This window comes from Gobio gobio, assembly GCF_949357685.1.
Source record: "Gobio gobio genome assembly, chromosome: 10".
In the NCBI taxonomy this organism is placed as follows: Eukaryota; Metazoa; Chordata; class Actinopteri; order Cypriniformes; family Gobionidae; genus Gobio; species Gobio gobio.
Genome location: NC_137116.1, coordinates 13,331,989 through 13,353,484, shown reverse-complemented (window position 1 = coordinate 13,353,484; position 21,496 = coordinate 13,331,989). Strand labels below are relative to the sequence as shown.

At 41.3% G+C, this 21,496-nt stretch overlaps 1 protein-coding gene across 1 annotated transcript in view; it reads left to right on the top strand.

Annotated features, from left to right (window-relative positions):
- The window catches only part of rasal1 (RAS protein activator like 1), an 80,914-nt gene that overhangs the window by 46,584 nt on the left and 12,834 nt on the right, over positions 1–21,496 (top strand). The window contains exons 8-15 of the mRNA XM_079827830.1: positions 3,673–3,764; positions 5,964–6,081; positions 10,820–10,973; positions 14,644–14,708; positions 14,794–14,906; positions 19,167–19,359; positions 19,439–19,576; positions 21,370–21,496. The exon at positions 21,370–21,496 is cut by the window's right edge and continues 18 nt beyond it. Of these exons, the coding sequence (XP_079683956.1) occupies positions 3,673–3,764; positions 5,964–6,081; positions 10,820–10,973; positions 14,644–14,708; positions 14,794–14,906; positions 19,167–19,359; positions 19,439–19,576; positions 21,370–21,496 (1,000 nt within the window). The remainder of the gene's footprint in view (positions 1–3,672; positions 3,765–5,963; positions 6,082–10,819; positions 10,974–14,643; positions 14,709–14,793; positions 14,907–19,166; positions 19,360–19,438; positions 19,577–21,369) is intronic.

The window sequence follows — 21,496 nt, the reverse complement described above, 5'->3', positions numbered from 1 at the left end:
TGGCCGGTTCTCCACTGGTCCTTCATGACCCTGTGGCCGGTTCTCCACTGGTCCTTCATGACCCTGTGGCCGGTTCTCCACTGGTCCTCCATGACCCTGTGGCCGGTTCTCCACTGGTCCTCCATGACCCTGTGGCCGGTTCTCCACTGGTCCTTCATGACCCTGTGGCCGGTTCTCCACTGGTCCTTCATGACCCTGTGGCCGGTTCTCCACTGGTCCTTCATGACCCTGTGGCCGGTTCTCCACTGGTCCTTCATGACCCTGTGGCCGGTTCTCCACTGGTCCTTCATGACCCTGTGGCCGGTTCTCCACTGGTCCTTCATGACCCTGTGGCCGGTTCTCCACTGGTCCTTCATGACCCTGTGGCCGGTTCTCCACTGGTCCTTCATGACCCTATGGCCGGTTCTCCACTGGTCCTTCATGACCCTGTGGCCGGTTCTCCACTGGTCCTTCATGACCTTGTGGCCGGTTCTCCACTGGTCCTCCATGACCCTGTGGCCGGTTCTCCACTGGTCCTTCATGACCCTGTGGCCGGTTCTCCCCTGGTCCTCCATGACCCTGTGGCCGGTTCTCCACTGGTCCTTCATGACCCTGTGGCCGGTTCTCCACTGGTCCTTCATGACCCTGTGGCCGGTTCTCCACTGGTCCTTCATGACCCTGTGGCCGGTTCTCCACTGGTCCTTCATGACCCTGTGGCCGGTTCTCCACTGGTCCTTCATGACCCTGTGGCCGGTTCTCCACTGGTCCTTCATGACCCTGTGGCCGGTTCTCCACTGTTCCTTCATGACCCTGTGGCCGGTTCTCCACTGTTCCTTTATGACCCTGTGGCCGGTTCTCCACTGGTCCTTCATGACCCTGTGGCCGGTTCTCCACTGGTCCTTCATGACCCTGTGGCCGGTTCTCCACTGGTCCTCCATGACCCTGTGGCCGGTTCATGACCCTGTGGCCGGTTCTCCACTGGTCCTCCATGACCCTGTGGCCGGTTCTCCACTGGTCCTTCATGACCCTGTGGCCGGTTCTCCACTGGTCCTTCATGACCCTGTGGCCGGTTCTCCACTGGTCCTTCATGACCCTGTGGCCGGTTCTCCACTGGTCCTTCATGACCCTGTGGCCGGTTCTCCACTGGTCCTTCATGACCCTGTGGCCGGTTCTCCACTGGTCCTTCATGACCCTGTGGCCGGTTCTCCACTGGTCCTTCATGACCCTGTGGCCGGTTCTCCACTGGTCCTTCATGACCCTGTGGCCGGTTCTCCACTGGTCCTTCATGACCCTATGGCCGGTTCTCCACTGGTCCTTCATGACCCTGTGGCCGGTTCTCCACTGGTCCTTCATGACCTTGTGGCCGGTTCTCCACTGGTCCTCCATGACCCTGTGGCCGGTTCTCCACTGGTCCTTCATGACCCTGTGGCCGGTTCTCCCCTGGTCCTCCATGACCCTGTGGCCGGTTCTCCACTGGTCCTTCATGACCCTGTGGCCGGTTCTCCACTGGTCCTTCATGACCCTGTGGCCGGTTCTCCACTGGTCCTTCATGACCCTGTGGCCGGTTCTCCACTGGTCCTTCATGACCCTGTGGCCGGTTCTCCACTGGTCCTTCATGACCCTGTGGCCGGTTCTCCACTGGTCCTTCATGACCCTGTGGCCGGTTCTCCACTGTTCCTTCATGACCCTGTGGCCGGTTCTCCACTGTTCCTTTATGACCCTGTGGCCGGTTCTCCACTGGTCCTCCATGACCCAGTGGCCGGTTCTCCACTGGTCCTTCATGACCCTGTGGCCGGTTCTCCACTGGTCCTTCATGACCCTGTGGCCGGTTCTCCACTGTTCTTTCATGACCCTGTGGCCGGTTTTCCACTGTTCCTTCATGACCCTGTGGCCGGTTCTCCACTGTTCCTTCATTACCCTGTGGCCGGTTCTCCACTGGTCCTTCATGACCCTGTGGCCGGTTCTCCACTGGTCCTCCATGACCCTCTGGCCGGTTCTCCACTGGTCCTCCATGACCCTGTGGCCGGTTCTCCACTGGTCCTCCATGACCCTGTGGCCGGTTCTCCACTGTTCCTTCATGACCCTGTGGCCGGTTCTCCACTGGTCCTCCATGACCCTGTGGCCGGTTCTCCACTGGTCCTTCATGACCCTGTGGCCGGTTCTCCACTGTTCCTTCATGACCCTGTGGCCGGTTCTCCACTGTTCCTTTATGACCCTGTGGCCGGTTCTCCACTGGTCCTCCATGACCCAGTGGCCGGTTCTCCACTGGTCCTTCATGACCCTGTGGCCGGTTCTCCACTGGTCCTTCATGACCCTGTGGCCGGTTCTCCACTGTTCCTTCATGACCCTGTGGCCGGTTTTCCACTGTTCCTTCATGACCCTGTGGCCGGTTCTCCACTGTTCCTTCATGACCCTGTGGCCGGTTCTCCACTGGTCCTTCATGACCCTGTGGCCGGTTCTCCACTGGTCCTCCATGACCCTCTGGCCGGTTCTCCACTGGTCCTCCATGACCCTGTGGCCGGTTCTCCACTGGTCCTCCATGACCCTGTGGCCGGTTCTCCACTGTTCCTTCATGACCCTGTGGCCGGTTCTCCACTGGTCCTCCATGACCCTGTGGCCGGTTCTCCACTGGTCCTCCATGACCCTGTGGCCGGTTCTCCACTGGTCCTCCATGACCCTGTGGCCAGTTCTCCACTGTTCCTTCATGACCCTGTGGCCGTTTCTCCACTGTTCCTTCATGACCCTGTGGCCGGTTCTCCACTGGTCCTTCATGACCCTGTGGCCGGTTCTCCACTGGTCCTTCATGACCCTGTGGCCGGTTCTCCACTGGTCCTCCATGACCCTATGGCCGGTTCTCCACTGGTCCTCCATGACCCTGTGGCCGGTTCTCCACTGGTCCTCCATGACCCTGTGGCCGGTTCTCCACTGGTCCTCCATGACCCTGTGGCCGGTTCTCCACTGGTCCTCCATGACCCTGTGGCCGGTTCTCCACTGGTCCTCCATGACCCTGTGGCCGGTTCTCCACTGGTCCTTCATGACCCTGTGGCCTGTTCTCCACTGGTACTCCATGACCCTGTGGCCGGTTCTCCACTGGTCCTTCATGACCCTGTGGCCGGTTCTCCACTGGTCCTTCATGACCCTGTGGCCGGTTCTCCACTGTTCCTTTATGACCATGTGGCCGGTTCTCCACTGGTCCTTCCTTGGAGCACTTTTGATAGAGACTGACCACTGCAGACCGGGAACACCCCACAAGAGCTGCAGTTTTGGAGATGCTCTGACCCAGTCGTCTAGCCGTCACAATCTGGCCCTTGTCAAACTCGCTCAAATCCTTACGCTCCTGCTTCTAACACATCAACTCTGAGGACAAAATGTTCACTTGCTGCCTAATATATCCCATCCACTAACAGGAGATGAAGAGATCATCAGTGTTATTATGTTATGCCTGATCGGTGTATATATAGTGCTGAATAATGAGGTTTACAGAGCTCGTTTCACCGAATGATCTCATTGTGTTTATAATGAAATTAAAGGGATAGTTCCCCCTAAAAATAATCATCGACTCACCCTCAATCCTGTATGACGTTCTTTCTCCTGTGTAAAACAAAAGCTTATGATTAGCATGAATACATGACAGAAAAGTAATTTTTGGGAGAATTGTTTGCAGTGATAATGTGTTTGTGTTGGTTTGCACAGGTGGAAATCCCTCTGTCCTGTCTGCACAGATCGCCTCCGCTGCAGGGCTGGTTTCGTCTGCTGCCACCCGGAAACACGGAGGACGATGCAGGGTGTGTGTTTGTGTGTGTTTGACAGTGCAATCACATTCATTAGCAGGTGTGTTTGAGATGGTAATGCTGCTGCAGAGATTGTCGTTGCTCATGTTTTAATGACGAGCAGCTTCCCAGTCGTCTAGCCGTCACAATCTGGCCCTTGTCAAACTCGCTCAAATCCTTACGCTTGCCCATTTCTCCTGCTTCTCACACATTTTGTGCCTCTTTGGGATGGCAACACAAGGCCCTGTTCACAGAACGAAAGCTTCTGGAGGGCACATAAGTCTGGAGTAGTGAGTTGAGGTATGGGGTGCAGAGCCAGTGGTTGTTCTGTAGGCAAACATCAGTGCCTTGAATCTGATGCGAGAGGCTATTGGCAGACAGAGGAGTCATGTGACGTGCGCTCTCTTCGGCTCGATAAAGACCACTCTTGCAGTATTTGGAATCAATTGCAGAGGTTTGACAGAGCATGCTGGAAGGCCTGCCAAGAGAGCATTGGATAGAACAAGAGCTTGGACAAGGTGTTGTGTAGCATGATCCCATAGAAAGGGCCTGATCTGCCTAATGTTGTAACCATCTCTGTAGAGTATAAATCCAATAAACAGCCTGTTATTGTAAAAGCAATTCCCAAACACACATCTAAACTTTCGGTTTTGATGCTTTAGGTTGAGTAGGATGAAACACAGAGTGCGTTTCCATGCACGTTGTTAAAGGATAGTTCACTTTTAAATAAACTTTTGCTGATAGTTTACTCACCCCCATGTCATCCAAGATGTCCATGTCTTTCTTTCTGCAGTCGAAAACAAATGAAGGTTTTTGATGAAAACAGTCCAAGATTGTTCTCCATATAATGGACTTCAGTGGGCTCCAAACGGTTCAATGTCAGCAATGTCAGTTTCAGTGCAGCTTCAAAGGGCTTTAAACGACACCAGATGATGAATAAGGGTCTTATCTAGCCAAACCATCAGTTTCTGGGAGAAGCCGAGCAGTATTTATGCGATTATTTTACCTCTTATCAGACCAACGTGATCATCTCTGAGCTCCGCCATAACTTCCACTAAGTGAGGTCAAAATACGAGCGTGGTCATAGATATATACGTAGATGCCTCATTAGCGACTGCACGGATCAGTAGAATGAGGAATCTACGGTCGATACATCTATGACCACGCTCGTATTTTGACCTCACTTAGCGGAAGTTATGGCGGAGCTCAGAGATGATCACGTTTGTCTGATAAGAGGTCAAATAATGGCATAAATACTGCTCGGTTTCTCGCAGAAACTGATGGTTTGGTTAGATAAGACCCTTATTCATCATCTGGTGTCGTTTAAAGCCATTTGATGCTGCACTGAAACTGTCATTTGGACCTTGGACCGTTTGGAGCCCATTGAAGTCCATTATATGGAGAAAAATCCTGGAATGTTTTCATCAAAAACCTTCATTTCTTTTTGACTGCAGAAACAAAGACATGGACATCTTGGATGACATGGGGGTGAGTAAATGATCAGCAAAAGTTTATTTAAAAGTGAACTAATCCTTAAAGCCGATTATGCTTAATAAGCCGACAACGAACATGGTCATGTAAACGCAGTAACCTGTTTTCTTTTATCGGAGTAAGGTCATAAACGGCTTAGGCATAAACCGGTTGGAACAGGTAGTTTTGCGCTGCATGTAAACGCATTAACCTGCTTTCTGTCGGCTTAATGAAGTGCGCATGTGATAGGGGACAGAAACGCATACTTAGAGCAGATTTAAACACATCTAGATTGAGCGAGTGTTTTGCATGAAAGAAAGAAGGACTCTTTTAAGACCCAGAAAATTGTCAAAATGTGTTCTCATCTCTCGTGTAGAAGTGGTTCAGTCAAAACGCTGCATCTGTAACTGCAGGAGAGAGAGTAATATATGAGCTGTAAGTTTCTCGCTGACAGATTGTAAGCATTATTTAACATCACAACTGACATAACATATGGAATACCCAGAGTCAGATACAGAAATTATTATTTTTGACGTCACTACAAGGAAAAATCCGATTTATTAATAAAGTCATGTAAACGCGGCTGTGTTGTCAGTTTGCATGTAAACTGTGAAAACTGGTTATTTCAATAAGCTGATATTTGTGAGTGATGAGCTTACTGGTGTGCATGTAAATGAGCTCACAGTGTAGTTTAGTGAAAGCAGTGTTAGAAAAGCACTCAGACTCTGTCTGTCTCTCTTTCAGGGGTAAACTGGGTGCCTTGCGTCTGAAGGTGCGTTTGGCAGAGGAGCGTATTCTTCCATCTCTGTACTATCAGCCTCTGATCGAGCAGCTGGTGGAGGCCGTCATCTCACCATCAGAGGTACATCACATTCTGTCAAACTGAGCATAAAAGAACGTCTATAGCACCCATGAGTTAATGTCAATGGAGAACATTTACAATCATCTGGTGCTTCACATTTTCTCCATTGACAGAACCAAAACACTGACCTGGTGAAACACTAAGGGCCCTATTTTACCGGTTTGAGCGCATGGTCTGGGGCGTCTCCGAATCAATTTTTGCTAGTTTAACGATGGGAAAACATTCGGTGTGCCCAGCTCATGGTCTAAAAGGGTTGTCCCTCGTCTCTTAATGAGTCATGGGTGTGTTTTTTGGGCGTAGCGTGCAATAAACCAATCAGAGTCTCATCTCCCTTTCCCTTTAAAAGCCATTTGCGCTCGCACCATGAGAGGATTCACTATTTACATGGATGAACATAGACACCATCGACCTGACGAGTCAGTTTAATTACATGTGTGTATTGTCAAATAATTAGCCAATTTCATTGATCATTACTGCAGACAGGTCACTCTGATACATGCAATGACTATCCATTATGACATGTAGGCAGTTTTAAATTTATGTACACAATAATAATCTTTTACATTTTAATCCTTTAATTTTACACATTTAAAATGTGTGTGTGGTGCTGCACGTCCCTGTGTGTGTAATAATCATAGTGTATTCGCGTTGTGCACCACCTATAGGCTCATATTACTAACACACCCTTTAAATAACACACAAACACTGCACTATTGACTTTAGAGCAGGTGTGTGTTGGTCAATGGTCAGTGGTTTTCAGTTTCTCACAATAGCAACGCTCCAACAATGCTCCTGATCACACCTGGTGTTCAGACCAGACGCCCATGGGTGAACAGATGTAATATTTAAACAACGTGGAGCTAAGTTTAACGACGGGAAAAATGGTATGTGTGCCCAGCTCATGGTCCAAAAGGGTTGTCCCTAGTCTCTTAAAGGGGCACTTCAGCGCTGGGAAGATGAATGTGTATTTAAACTGGGTCATTTATGCAGTCGAAATGTGAAGTTATTTTTGAATTTGGTGCCTTCTAGACTGAGAAAAGACAGAAAATGTGTTTTTGTCTCATGGGGATGAAAGACAACAACTCCCAGAATGCACTTGCTTCGCTGCCCTAAGAGGCCACTCCCTTCACCGCCCCCAGCGTCGTTTTGATCTTCATAGTAATAAAATAATTTCGTTCAGTTTGAGAATAAACACTACAATTAAAAACTGAACGTGTCTTTTCAACAGGGCTTAAAAACGGTAAAAAATATCAATGGGTTCACTCCGAGCAGAATCGATATTTTAGCGTTTCCGTTTTTGCGTTCCTCAATAAACATTACTGTTCCGAAAACGGTTTGATTTGAAAAAATACAGGTTAATAACGTTATTTTAATTTAGCCTATACACAAATATGTAAAATATTAAACAAATATGTATAAATAGACTTATTTTTCAGTCAATAATAATATAACGCATGGTAATTAAACTTGAATATTTATTTCATTACATTTTTAAAACCACTACAGAAATACATGCATTAATTACAAAGCATAAACAGCGGACCTGTTTTAATGGAGCGTTAGACAATCGAAAGTGGCCTCTTATGCCTAATTCTTTTCAGAAGAGTAATAACATTCTTTGTACATAACTTTTTTTCAACACGACTTGTTTTAAAAATTGCATGAATAAAGAATAAATAAAATGGATAACCATTAATGCACCGTCAACTGGTAATTTCAAAGCAAACACTGCGCAACACGTCCTTGCATCACATAATCAAATTCAGTCAGCTAATAAAGCTTGATCATTTAATGCAATATAACATACCATTTAATACGAAGCATCAACCGTCTATATAGAAAACATTGAGCTGTCCTGTATTGGCAATCTGAAAGACTATAGGACAAATGTTTGATAGATGCTATAGTCTACTTGGATAGGCTTAAACGGAATCCACAAACTAGCCTAAATCAGACTATTTGAGCTTAAAGTCCGTACTACTTATTTAAACGTTCGAAAAGAATGTCCTCCAATACCTGCACATTCATTGTAGACCTCAGCGGGGAAAGAAATGTACTTGAGGCATGAAAATGCGCGCTCACACTGACTTGCGTACCGGTAGATTCATAGATGATGGCGCGCGGGCATTTCACTCACGCTTGATCCGTCAACGTCACATGCTGGACTACTCTATTCATGATTGGTCACTGCCAAATTAATATATTAAAAGAACGATAAAATAACGTTATTAACCGGTTAATGGTCATTTCAAATTAACGTTTCTGTTCAGAACGATTCAAATTGATTTTGATTTCGTTTTTGTTCCTCTTAAAATTTCGTTCGTTTCCGGTTTTCGTTTTCGTTCCTTGAACCGGTTCAGAGCCCTGCTTTTCAATAAAGTGTGAGTGAGCCGAACGAAAGTCAAGACACAGACGCAGCAGTGTCAGACTTCATTCATCACGAGAGCGAAGTAAGAGCTGAGCAGAGCTGAGGTAAGCACGGCTGTCATTCACGGTTTCCAGTCTGGCGCGTTTTCAGATCATGTCTATGGAAGCTTAACTTTCATAGGAATTCCTTGAAAAGTTGAAACACTCACTTTGCTCTGCACCGCTCCGTTATGAATGCCTGAACTGAGCGGCCGTGGACATTTACATTCTGTAAATGTGAGATCTCTCCCCTGTGGGCGGGTTGAAAACTCCTTCTAGTGGCTGTAGTCTCTAGCCTCTGGCCAAAAAATCCTCCGATGACGCAAAATGACGTTATTTGCGTCATCTGAGGATTTTTTCCAGAAATAAACTGCATAATTATCTCGTCTCGGGGGAATATGAGGGGGGAAAGTACTATAATTTGAATATACTACTGGTTTTTTTACTGATACAAAGCTTAAAGGGGCTATATGCAACTTTTTCCCCAAAATAAACGTTACAATAGCCTTTTTATTTTACCATTTATGACTCAAACATCTCCTGATGAGCATACTAACACCTTGTCCGCTCACAGTGGGTGCACCTATAAGCCTGTATCCTATTTTTCCTATTTTCTGGCGGGTCGTCTTTTCCCGCGCTGTCTGCGGATGTGACGTCACCACCGCTGCGAGAGCGAGCAGAAAATAAGAGCAGTTCTGATTTTTGGCCACCGGTGTCAGTCGCGAGTTTAAATTTCAGAAAAACGCATATAGCCCCTTTAATGCTAATCTCTGAAGTTACCCTTTAATGAGTCATGGGTGTGTTTTGGGCGTAGCGTGCAATAAACCAGATTCTCATCTCCCTTTCCCTTTAAAAGCCTGTTGCGCTCGCACCATTCACATGTGAGCGGAATATAGACACCCTCGACCTGACGAGTCAGTTTAATTACATGTGTGTATCGCCACTATTGGTTAAATAATTAGCCAATTTCCTTTGGTCTGAAGATAGGTCATTTTGATACATGCAATGACTATCCATTATGACATGTAGGCAGTTTTATATTTATGTACATAATAATAATCTTTCACATTTTAATCCTTTCATTTTTCATATTTAAAATGTGTGTGTGGCTGCGTGTCCCTGTGTGTGTAATAATCAGAGTGTACGTGTGTTGTGCTCCACCTATAGGCTCATATTACTAACACACTCTTTAAATAACACACAAACACTGCACTATTGACTTTAGAGCAGGTGTGTGTTGGTCAATGGTCAGTGGTTTTCGGTTCCTCACAATAGCAGCGCTCCAACAATGCTCCTGATCACACCTGGTGTTCAGACCAGACGCCTATGGGTGAACAGATGTTATATTTTAACAACGTGGAGCTGGATGTGAACATGAGAACTGACTCAGACTGAAACTAGCAAAACACACGCCTGGCGTCGCATTGCACCGGGTGTGTGATAGAGCCCTAAACCACTGAAGAACCATTAGCCACAATGATGTAACATTTGTCAAATTTAGCTCCAAACCAACTATAGCTACTTCCTGTTTGAATTGAGGAAGCAAACCGAATGCAGAATCTTAATTTGGATTTGAATTCAAATGCAGTATAAAGTGCAGTTTAATGCATTTCATATAAGCATGTTCTTAACATGTAGGCTATTTACAGAAACATGGCAAATCACGGTTTCAAATGACTTTAGATATTTGTATGTCATTTAAATAAACACTGTATGGTTTCATTATTTTTGAAATAAATCAGCTTTTATTTTACACTGTAAACAGAATATTCCAGAATGCTATACAAAAAGAACTTTTATTCATAAAGAATTTTAAGTTGTAGTAATTGAATTGTGTTTTTTGCCATTTTTATTAGTTTTTTTATATGTCTAAATAATTTTTATTTCAATTTTAGTTTCACTAAATGAAAATGCAAAATGTTGGTCTGGCAATTATATAGTAAAAATACATTTTTAAAATGTATTTTATTTCAGTGAAAGTTGCGTTTAATTTTAAAGTTTTGTTAAAAAAAAATTTTCCATTGGAGTCTTGAGTTTCTTCCGGGAATGAACACGTCACAATATTCCTCATTTAAATAATTAATGTGCAGAATAAAGGGGAGGGGCCTGGTTGAGTCAGTTCCAAACATGCTTGACCAATCACCAATTGACAATGCTCCAGCCGACCAATCAGAGCACACTGTGCTTTTCAGAAGGCGGGGCTTCATAGAGACAGGAACTAAACAGAGCGTTACTGACAGACTGGGAAGAGAGGAGCCGCAACAAAGGAGAATATGAGGACAATAATGCATACAGCCTCTTTAAATTGTGCTTTTTTCCCCAATGGTGACAGGTCAATGATCCCACACCTCTGACCCTTCTTGAAGAGGTCGCGACGGTGGAGAGTCGGCAGGACGTGGCCATGACGCTAGTGAAGATCTATCTGGGTCAAGGCCTAGTCGTGCCATTCCTGGACTACCTCAACACCAGAGAGGTCCACAACACCAGTACGTGTGTGTGTGTGTGTGTGTGTGTGTGTGTGTGTGTGTGTGTGTGTGTGTGTGTGTGTGTGTGTGTGTGTGTGTGTGTGTGTGTGTGTGTGTGTGTGTGTGTGTGTGTGTGTGTGTGTGTGTGTGTGTGTGTGTGTGTGTGTGTGTGTGTGTGTGTGTGTGTGTGTGCGTTTGATTAGTGGTTTTCCTGTGTGTGGGCGACGTGACAACTTCAGTCCGAGATATATTTACACACAGTTCCCCTCGCCACCATGAAGTCATCTCTGAACTTCTCTTCTCTCATTAATGATGTTGTGTGATTCTGGGAGCGCGTGGGTTTTTCACACTCGGCTGGTGTTTTATGTTGCGTTTGTGCCGCACCGATGACAAACAAAGGGCCCAAGTTTCCATAGCAACTCCACAGGATGCAGCTTCAAAAGGAAATGGAACAATCATAAGATGGGAATGTTTAGATGAAAGAGAAAGACGGGAGAAAATAGACACACAAGTTACTAACAATTATAACAAATTCAACTGCAAAGAGTTTGAATGTGTCTAAATCAGGGATCAACCGTATGGAACCATGATTTTTGACTCAATAAATGTAACGGATAATACTTTTAATTACTCATTTTTAGCGCCAGACCACAGTTAAATAGGGTAAATATGATAGATATCATCATACTTTCCCCAGCGGATTAATCAAAGTACATTAAAACAATTGTCTTGCATTACTAGCATTCTGAAATGTGATGTTTAGATATGCAAATGCACTATGCTAATTAAATATGCTCTAATTTGCATACATTTCCAGAACAGAAATCTGAACATTTGATTAACAAGTTCTCGTTTTTTTGGATTTCTCTTTTTATCGCTCCATAAATCAGCCATAAAAAAAAGTTTTTAGGGGAAAGTTTGTTATATAAAAGAGGTGTGTTAAAACCTTCAGAATATAGATATGAATAAAACTGTAAAGTTTGGTGTGTGTAATGCTCCTGAAGTGGAGATTTCTGACTTGAAGTAAGAAATCTATAAACTCGAACAGATAAATATTTAATATTTTTGTGTGAAACCGTGATACATTTTATTTTTCAGGATTTTTTAATAAATAAAAAAGCTCAAAAGAACAGAAATATGAATATTTTGTAACATTATTAATGTCTTTATTATCACTTTTAATCAATTTAATGCATCCTTGCTGGGTAAAAAAAAACTTTTGTACGGTAGTGTTTGTTCATGCACTTTTATGTGACATTTCGGAGAATAATAAAACTGAAACTAATGATAACAATAACCTCAATTCAAATAATTATTCATTAGTTTCTATAAATTATTGTGCAGACTGAAGAAATAAGCATCACATTTGTGTACGTAGATTCTAGAAATCTGAAAGTAGCACAAAAGTGCACAATAAATGTCTGAAATAAGTGCGGAAATTCACTAAGAATTCGATTTTTTTTGCATATGATTAACTAAAGGAATTATGCAAATGAAATGACACAAATATGCTTAGAAATGATGTGCTGATCGCAGTTTGAACTGTGCAGTTGTTCCCCGCCTATGGAAACGAGGTACGAGGTACCATTTAGACAAAAAACACCAAAAAGTATTTTAAATAAACCTCTTTCAGTGCTTTAAAACGGCAGTAAAATAAACAGTAAAATGTGTATTTTGGATCTTTTCTTTCCTCAACTCTGAAAGAAATTATGGAAGCAAAAAGGTGTCCATTATCATTAAAGGGGTGATGAATTGAGAAATCAGCTTTCCCTCGAGCTTTTGATATATAAAAGGTCATGGTAATATAAGAATATCCTGTAAGTTTCAGAGCTGAAAACTTCCTTTTTAGTCAAAGAAAAGCTTTTATTGACAGCTGGCTTAGCAAACGCTCGATCTGCGAATGTGCTTCCCTGTGACGTCAGAGAGCAGAGAAACGCCGCCTTAGAAGATGAACACTAATTCTGTAGCCCCGCCCACCGATTCGAGCCTGGCATGTTAGATAAATAACATAGGCCAACGTAGAGCTAAACCTTCGAAGCTTCCTTCGGATTCCAAAAATGCATGGTTGAACTTTATTTTTAATGAAGATCCAGCTCACGCGGGGAAGATATTGCATTAGTTTGCTTCATTTCACTGTATTAGTTTGTAAAAAAGAGACTGGATTTGCAGACAGGATGAGATTAAAAAACGATAATATATTAATAAATATTATCAAAATAATGCAACACAAATATGTGTGTAAAAATGTTTTTTATATGTGATACTATTGCATTATTACGTTTGATATCTACTGATTATGTATGTGTCTAACGAAACATAACTTACCACGCTGTCACAGGCTGGAGTATCCTTTGTATTTGAGGTGTTGTTGGTTCATTGTCCTGTGATTCGTGATCACACTCGGACATGTATGGGCCAGGGCTTTCTTAAAGATAATGAAGCTCCGCTTAAGGAACCGTACCTTTAAATGACTTCATTTAGACATTCCAAGCTTTCTGAAGAGATATCTGTCATGTGTGTGTGGCAAGTATTCGCTGAGTTACAGTTCATTTTCAGACGCATTTCAGAATGGACTTCCCAGGGAGACAAACGGGAGAATGCGCATCCTGTTTGTTTTCTTTATTTAGCGAAAAGCACAACATTTAGTTTTTATTTTGAGTGCACATAAATAAAAGTAAACACTTTAAGCTTTGTAAAGACATATCTTTCATGTCTGTGAGGCCAAAAAAGACGGAGTATTTTAAGTTGTTTTACACTGTCATGAGGAAAAATCAAGCAAAATGCGCGGGCACGTTTGTCGGGCTCAGAGGTTTAAATAGTGAAATATGCGCTCGTGCGTGTGTGTGTGTGTAAGTGATGCGGTTCGTGGTTATATCCACCGATCGGACAGGCCAAGAAATAAAAAATAACATTGATATTAATTGCGGGTGGATGAGCGATAAATCATTGTGTTTGTTTGATAAAGACATTTTGCGAGCCCTGTGGGCGAATCATTCCGGTTACGTTTCTCCTCATTGGATGTTTTCAAAACACTTCCTCACGTGTCACAGGCTGGAGTATCCTTTGTATTTGAGGTGTTGTTGGTTCATTGTCCTGTGATTCATGATCAGACTAAAGAACACTGTTAATATAGCTCATTATAATATGCAAAACTGTTATCCAATCACAGCAGTGGGCGTTTACTTCCAAGTCTTCAATGTGCCCATAAAAACCAAGCGTTTCAAGAGCTAGGCTCAAAACCAGGGTCGAAAGTAGCCTATTACTTATTCATTATGATGTTTTTGAATGTAAAAACCACGCAAACGTCATAAGTTGACCTCAGACAACCGTATATAAAAATAAAAAAGCCAGTTCATGACCCCTTTAACAACCATCCACGACAACGGCACTAAAATAACCCAGAACATGGATAGAAATGCACTGCATGCAAATTAATGCATAACTAAAATGCATCCGCTAAATGCATAACTGTACATTTACATGCACTGTAGCATTGGGGAAACATCACTTTATCTTCAGAATAAATAATTTTACACATTTATATGCATACTTACTCTTTTGTGTGGATGACAGTCGTAGTAGAATATGTGCATGGACAGCAAACAAAGGCCGATTTCATTCTGGAGGAACATAAGACAGAAGCGTTTGAGAAACACACGGACAGAAGTTGTTTTCTGTTTCTCCCCAATAGCTGATCCAAACACACTCTTCCGCTCCAACTCACTGGCCTCCAAAGCCATGGAGCAGTTCATGAAGGTGTGTGCATTTCTTCATCTGAAATATAATCTTGTGTTTATGCCAAAATGTGTGCATGATAGTAAGAGGGTTTGCTGTGTGTCAGGCTGTCGGGATGCTGTATCTACATGAGGTTCTGAAGCCCATTATCAACCGGATCTTTGAGGAAAGGAAATACGTGGAGTTGGATCCCTGCAAGATAGACCTCAACCGCTCCAGGTGCGAGTTCATAACATAACATATACATAACAGAAGTTTATTCACACAGCATATAATTCGGTGAAACAGTCATGATCGGGGGAAATAACTGCAGGAGAGACGTGTTGCCTGGTAACAGCAGTGAACTCTACAAACTTTGCCTCTTATGGTGGCTTTTAGATCTATGTACAGTATAGCGAGATTTCACCACATGTGAAATGTCACCGAGCACAAAAGCTCTCCAGGTTTCAGGCAATATTTGAAATATATATTATATACACTACCATATCAGTATTTTGGAGTCTCTTCTGCTCACCATTTATTTGATCAAAAATGCAATAAAAACATCAATATTGTGAAATATTACAATGTAATACACGTTTTCTAGTGAATATATAGTAAAGGGTAATTTATTCCTGTGATCAAAGCTGAATTTGTCGTCATTACTCCAGTCTTCAGTGTCACATGATCCTTCACAAATCATTCTAATGTCATGATTTGATGCTCAAGACACATTTATGATTATTATCAATGTTGAAAAAAGTTCATATTTCTGTGGAAACCCTGATACATTTTATTTTTCAGGATTCAAAAAAACTCAGATACTTGAAAAAATGTACCTTAACTCTTTCTCCGCCAGCATTTTTAAAATAAGTTGCCAGTCACCGCCAGGGTTTTTGATCATTTTCACAAAAATGTAATGGGCCATAGAATATTTTGTTGTATGAATTTCTGAGCATGCAATATATATACAGTATATACAGTGGAGCAAAAAAGTATTTAGTCAGCCACTAATTGTGCAAGTTCTCCCACTTAAAAAGATGAGAGAGGCCTGTAATTTTCATCATAGGTACACTTCGACTATGAGAGACAGAATGAGAAAAAAAATCCAGAAAATCACATTGTCTGATTTTTAAAGAATTTATTTGCAAATTATGGTGAAAAAAAAAAATTTGGTCACCTACAAAAAAGCAAGATTTCTGGCTCTCACAGACCTGTAACTTCTTCTTTAAGAGGCTCCTCTGTCCTCCATTCATTACCTGTATTAATGGAACCTATTATCAGTATAAAAGACACCTGTCCACAACCTCGACACGACTCGACGCCTGTGAAGAGACGACTCAATGCCAGCGTTGTTATGGCCTAAATACATGATTGATTAACTTATTCTAACATTTTTCTTTAACATTCTCTTTCTAACATTTTTCAATGTACATTTATGAAATGCACTTTCTGTAAAGCTGCTTTGAAACAACGTGTATTGTGAAAAGCGCTATACAAATAAATTTGAATTGAATTGAATTGAACCTCAAACTGTCAGACTCCAAACTCCACTATGGCCAAGACCAAAGAGCTGTCAAAGGACACCAGAAACAAAATTGTAGACCTGCACCAGGCCGGGAAGATTGAATCTGCAATAGGTAAGCAGCTTGGTGTGAAGAAATCAACTGTGGGAGCAATTATTAGAAAATGGAAGACACACAAGACCACTGATAATCTCCCTCGATCTGGGGCTCCATGCAAGATCTCACCCCGTGGGGTCAAAATGATCACAAGAACGGTGAGCAAAAATCCCAGAACCACACGGGGGGAATTAGTGAATGACCTGCAGAGAGCTGGGACCAAAGTAACAAAGGCTACCATCAGGAACACACTACGCCGCCAGGGGCTCAAATCCTGCAGTGCCAGACGTGTCCCCCTGCTTAAGCCAGGACATGTCCGGGCCCATCTGAAGTTTGCTAGTGAGCTTTTGGATGATCCATTATAGTCAGATGAAACCAAAATATAACTTTTTGGTAAAAACTCAACTTGTCGTGTTTGGAGGAGAAAGAATGCTGAGTCGCATCCAAAGAACACCGTACCTTCTGTGAAGCATGGGGGTGGGAACATCGTGCTTTGGGGCTGTTTTTCTGCAAAGGGACCAGGACGACTGATCTGTGTAAAGGAAAGAATGAATGGGGCCTTGAGTAAAAACCTCCTTCCATCAGCAAGGGCATTGAAGATGAAACGTGGCTGGGTCTTTCAGCATGACAATGATCCCAAACACACCGCCCGGGCAACGAAGAAATGGCTTCGTAAGAAGCTTTTCAAGGTCCTGGAGTGGCCTAGCCAATCTCCAGATCTCAACCCCATAGAAAATCTTTGGAGGGAGTTGAAAATCCGTGTTGCCCAGCGACAGCCCTAAAACATCACTGCTCTAGAGGAGATCTGCATGGAGGAATGGGCCAAACTACCAGCAACAGTGTGGAAAAACCTTGTGGAGACTTACAGATAACATTTGACATCTGTCATTGCCAACAAAGGGTATATAACAAAGTACTGAGATGAACTTTTGTTATTGACAAAGTACTTATTTTCCACCATGATTTGCAAATAAATTCTTAAAAAATCAGACAATGTGCTTTTCTGGAATTTTTTTTCTAATTCTGTCTCTCATAGTTAAAGTGTACCTATGATGAAAATAACAGGCCTCTCATCTTTTTAAGTGGGAGAACTTGCACAATTGGTAGCTGACTAAATACTTTTTTTGCCCCACTGTAAAAGTAGACCCTCTGCTTAAAAAACAAAAACAAAAAACATTTTATTCTAGCTTCATTTATTCCTTTTTTTATCAACACTTAAATATGGGTAAGTTTCATAAAAAAGCAACATTTTGAACAAAAGCTGAGAAAATCATGTTTTTGTCAAAGACTCCATCCAGATCAGATTCAATGATGATCAAACACAGATGGAGTAGATGGAGTCCATCAACACCCCAAAGCTTCTCAGTCCTTGAGCTCATTCTGGGTCCACATTTCATTCAGTGACATTAGGCAGTTTTGATTTATATGCTGTTTAATGTTGATGATCACGTTATTTCACATATGCATCTGCTTACATACGATCGCTTGTTTTATTGCTTCTTCTTCGCCTGTGTTTTGATCAGGAGATTCTGTACTTATTCAGAAGATGCGTAATAGTGCCCCCTAGCGTATAACGGTGAAAATATGGAACCACGGAAAATTCCGTGTTTGGCAGGGAAGCGCTTTCTCACAAAAAAGGGAAAATTCTGTGTTTGGCAGGGAAAGAGTTAAGGGATAGTTCACCCAAAAAGTAAAATTCTGTTTAACATAAGCCCTGTTTCCACCGAAATTACCCGGAACAATTTGTCCCAGGAACTTTTTTCGCCCAGAGCTGTTGCTGTCTGCTGGTGCGTCCCAATTCACATACTATCCATCCTAAATAGCATTTGAAAATAGAATTAGTACGTCCCAAATCCTAGTATGTTGAAATGAGTATTCCTAAGATACCCGGATGGTCTACTATTTCCGGTTAGAATCCGAAGTGCAGATCCGTGCACACTCTGACGGCTGATATTACCCACAACCCATTGCGAGTTGGACGAGGATTTGATTCGAACTACAAACGCGGATAAAAAGTGTTAAAAAACTACAAACATGGCGGATGTGCGAGTCCGACGGTTAAGTGGTTTAGATAAAGGGGCTTGAGTGATCAATTATCAGTATCTAACCTGACGAAAAGATATTTATTCAATGTTATCCACATTATATTTAATCTGCAGTAGCACTGAGAACTTTTGTACTGATACGTTTGGTCATAACTTTTAAATGCATCATTGTATTTAAACTACAAACACACAATGAGAGTCTCTGCATTAAAGATTAATGTGCGACTGCATTTCTCTCCGATACGGTAGGAAATTAATCTGAATGTGGAGGATTTGAACTGTGACGATGATTGACAGGGCCGTTTAAACGGTGATGGGATGCACGTAACTAAGCAACAGTCCGGTATAGATGACGAAGTAATATGTCCCAAAGCTTGCATACTCTTCTGCTACACACTCAAAAGTATGTACTTTCTCTTCACAAAAAGAGTACATACTTTTAGGTCGTAGTATAAGTAGGCGAATTGGGACACAGAATATATAACACTTAATTTTAGCATTTACTCTCTCTTTTGAGTGTCATGGCAAAGCATTCTGGGAGATGTAAATCCCAGCCCAGTTTCAGTTAAATTTAAGTTTGTCTAAAACTCCAAACAGTGAAATGATTCAGATTACTTCAAATGTGTCGGGTGTGTGAACTCAAAAGAAAAAGAAAGTTCTAAATACTCATAAAAGTGAATTTGATTGAACTCATTTGTTTGATTTGAGTTGGCTCTACTCAAACCAGTTCATTATTTTGATCGTTAGGGTTTATAGTGTGCGGTCGAGTTCATTTTAAGGTGAACTAACCCTTTAGGTACAGTAATGAAGTATAAAAACTTCTCTCTTTCCAGACGGATATCATTTAAAGGCTCTGCGTCGGAGGCGGAGGTCAGAGAGAGCAGCGTGGGGCTGCTTCACACGTATCTGACCAGCATCATGGAGGCCATCGTGAACTCCGTTTCCCAGTGTCCTCCTGTGATGAGGGTCGTGTTCAAACAGCTCCATAAACGAGTGGAGGAACAGTTTCCAGAACCGGAGAATGAGGTGAGGACTTCATCCGAGTGATGATGATGATGATGATGATGAAGATGATGGTGTTGTACTCACTGTTTGTCTCTTGTAGGATGTGAAGTATTTGGCCATCAGTGGCTTTTTCTTCCTGCGTCTGTTCGCTCCTGCCATCCTGACGCCCAAACTCTTCCAGCTGAGAGACCATCACGCTGACACACGCACCAGCAGAACTCTACTGCTGCTCGCTAAGGTACAGCACACAATTTAAAATGCATCTTTATTTTAGTCAAATGTTGATTGTTACTTAACATTTAAACCATCTTCCACTCATGGGCAGATACGGATGTGTGTCACTTAAATGCATGCATTCATAATTTCTATTGTATTCTATATTGCTTATTTTACTTCATTTATTTTTTAAGCATTTTCATTTCAGTCACTCAATTTTGCATGCTGGGAATTTCATAATTTCAAATTTGCATGTTGGAAAAATCATAAATTTGTCTATATTCTATATTGTTTAGGTTACATTTATTATATATAATTTTCATTTCAGTCACTTATTCGTGCATGCATTGATGTTGGAAAAATCATAATTCTATTACTTTCTGTATTGTTTATATTTTGCATTTATTTATTTTTATATCAGTTTCATTCTATCACTCATTTATGCATGCATTTATGTTGGAAAAAGCATAATTTTATTATATTAAATATTGTTTATTTTTACATTTATGTTCATATAATTTTCATTATTTATTTATGCATGCATTCATGTAGGAAAATTTTTTTTTTTTTATGATATACTATATTGTTTATTTTAATTTATGTTTATATAATTTCATTATTTATTTATGCATGCATGCATTCATTTGGGGAAAAAAATATTCTATATTGTTTATTTTACATTTATTTTCTATATCATTTTCATTTTACGCACTCAATTTTGCATGCATTTATGTTGAGAAAAGCTTAATTTTATTATATTAAATATTGTTTATTTTTACATTTATGTTCATATAATTTTTCATTTAGTTATATATGCATTCATTCATGTTTGAAAAGCATAATTTTATTATATTAAATATTGTTTATCTTATATTTGTGTTTATTTATTTTTCATTGAGTTATTTATGCATTCATTCATGTTGGAAAAGCATAATTTTATTATATTAAATACTGTTTATTTTTACATTTATGTTCATATAATTTTCATTATTTATTTCTGCATGCATGCATTCATTTGGGGAAAAAATATTCTATATTGTTTATTTTACATTTATTTTCTATATAATTTTAATTTTACTCACTCAATTTTGCATGCCTTTATGTTGAGAAAAGCATAATTTTATTATTTTAAATATTGTTTATTTCACATTTGTGTTTATATATTTTTCATTTAGTTATTTATGCATGCATTCATGTTGGAAAAATCAACATTTTTATGATATATTATATTGTTTATTTTAATTTATGTTTATTTAATTTCATTATTTATTTATTTATGCATGCATGCATTCATTTGGGAAAAAAATATTCTATTCTATATTGTTTATTTTACATTTATTTTCTATATAATTATCATTTTATTGACTAAATTTTGCATGCATTTATGTTGAGAAAATCTTAATTTTATTATATTAAATATTGTTTATTTTAATATATGTGTATATAATTTTCATTATTTATGCATGCATTTGTGTTGAAAAAAGCATAATTTTGTATATACTATAGTTTATTTTACATTTATTTTTATTTATTTCATTTTAATCGCGTTTTTATGCATGATATCTAACAAAATAAGGAATTAGCATGTAAGGTAAAACATGAACTGTGAGTGATTAACTTTCCATATCTTGTCTAAAACTCTTTCGTACATTATGCTTTAATTTTATTGCAATTCAGCGCTAAATCACTGTGTACTGTACACCTCTCTCTCTCTCTCTCTCTCTCTCTCTCTCTCTCTCTCTCTCTCTCTCTCTCTCTCTCTCTCTCTGTCTCTCTCTCTCTCTCTCTCTCTCTCTCTCTCTCTCTCTCTCTCAGGCTCTTCAGAGCGTGGGGAACCTGGGGCTGCAGTTGGGTCATGGGAAGGAGCAGTGGATGACCCCTCTGCATCCCATCATCCTTTGCAGCGTGGTGTCCGTCAAAGACTTTCTGGACAAGCTTGTAG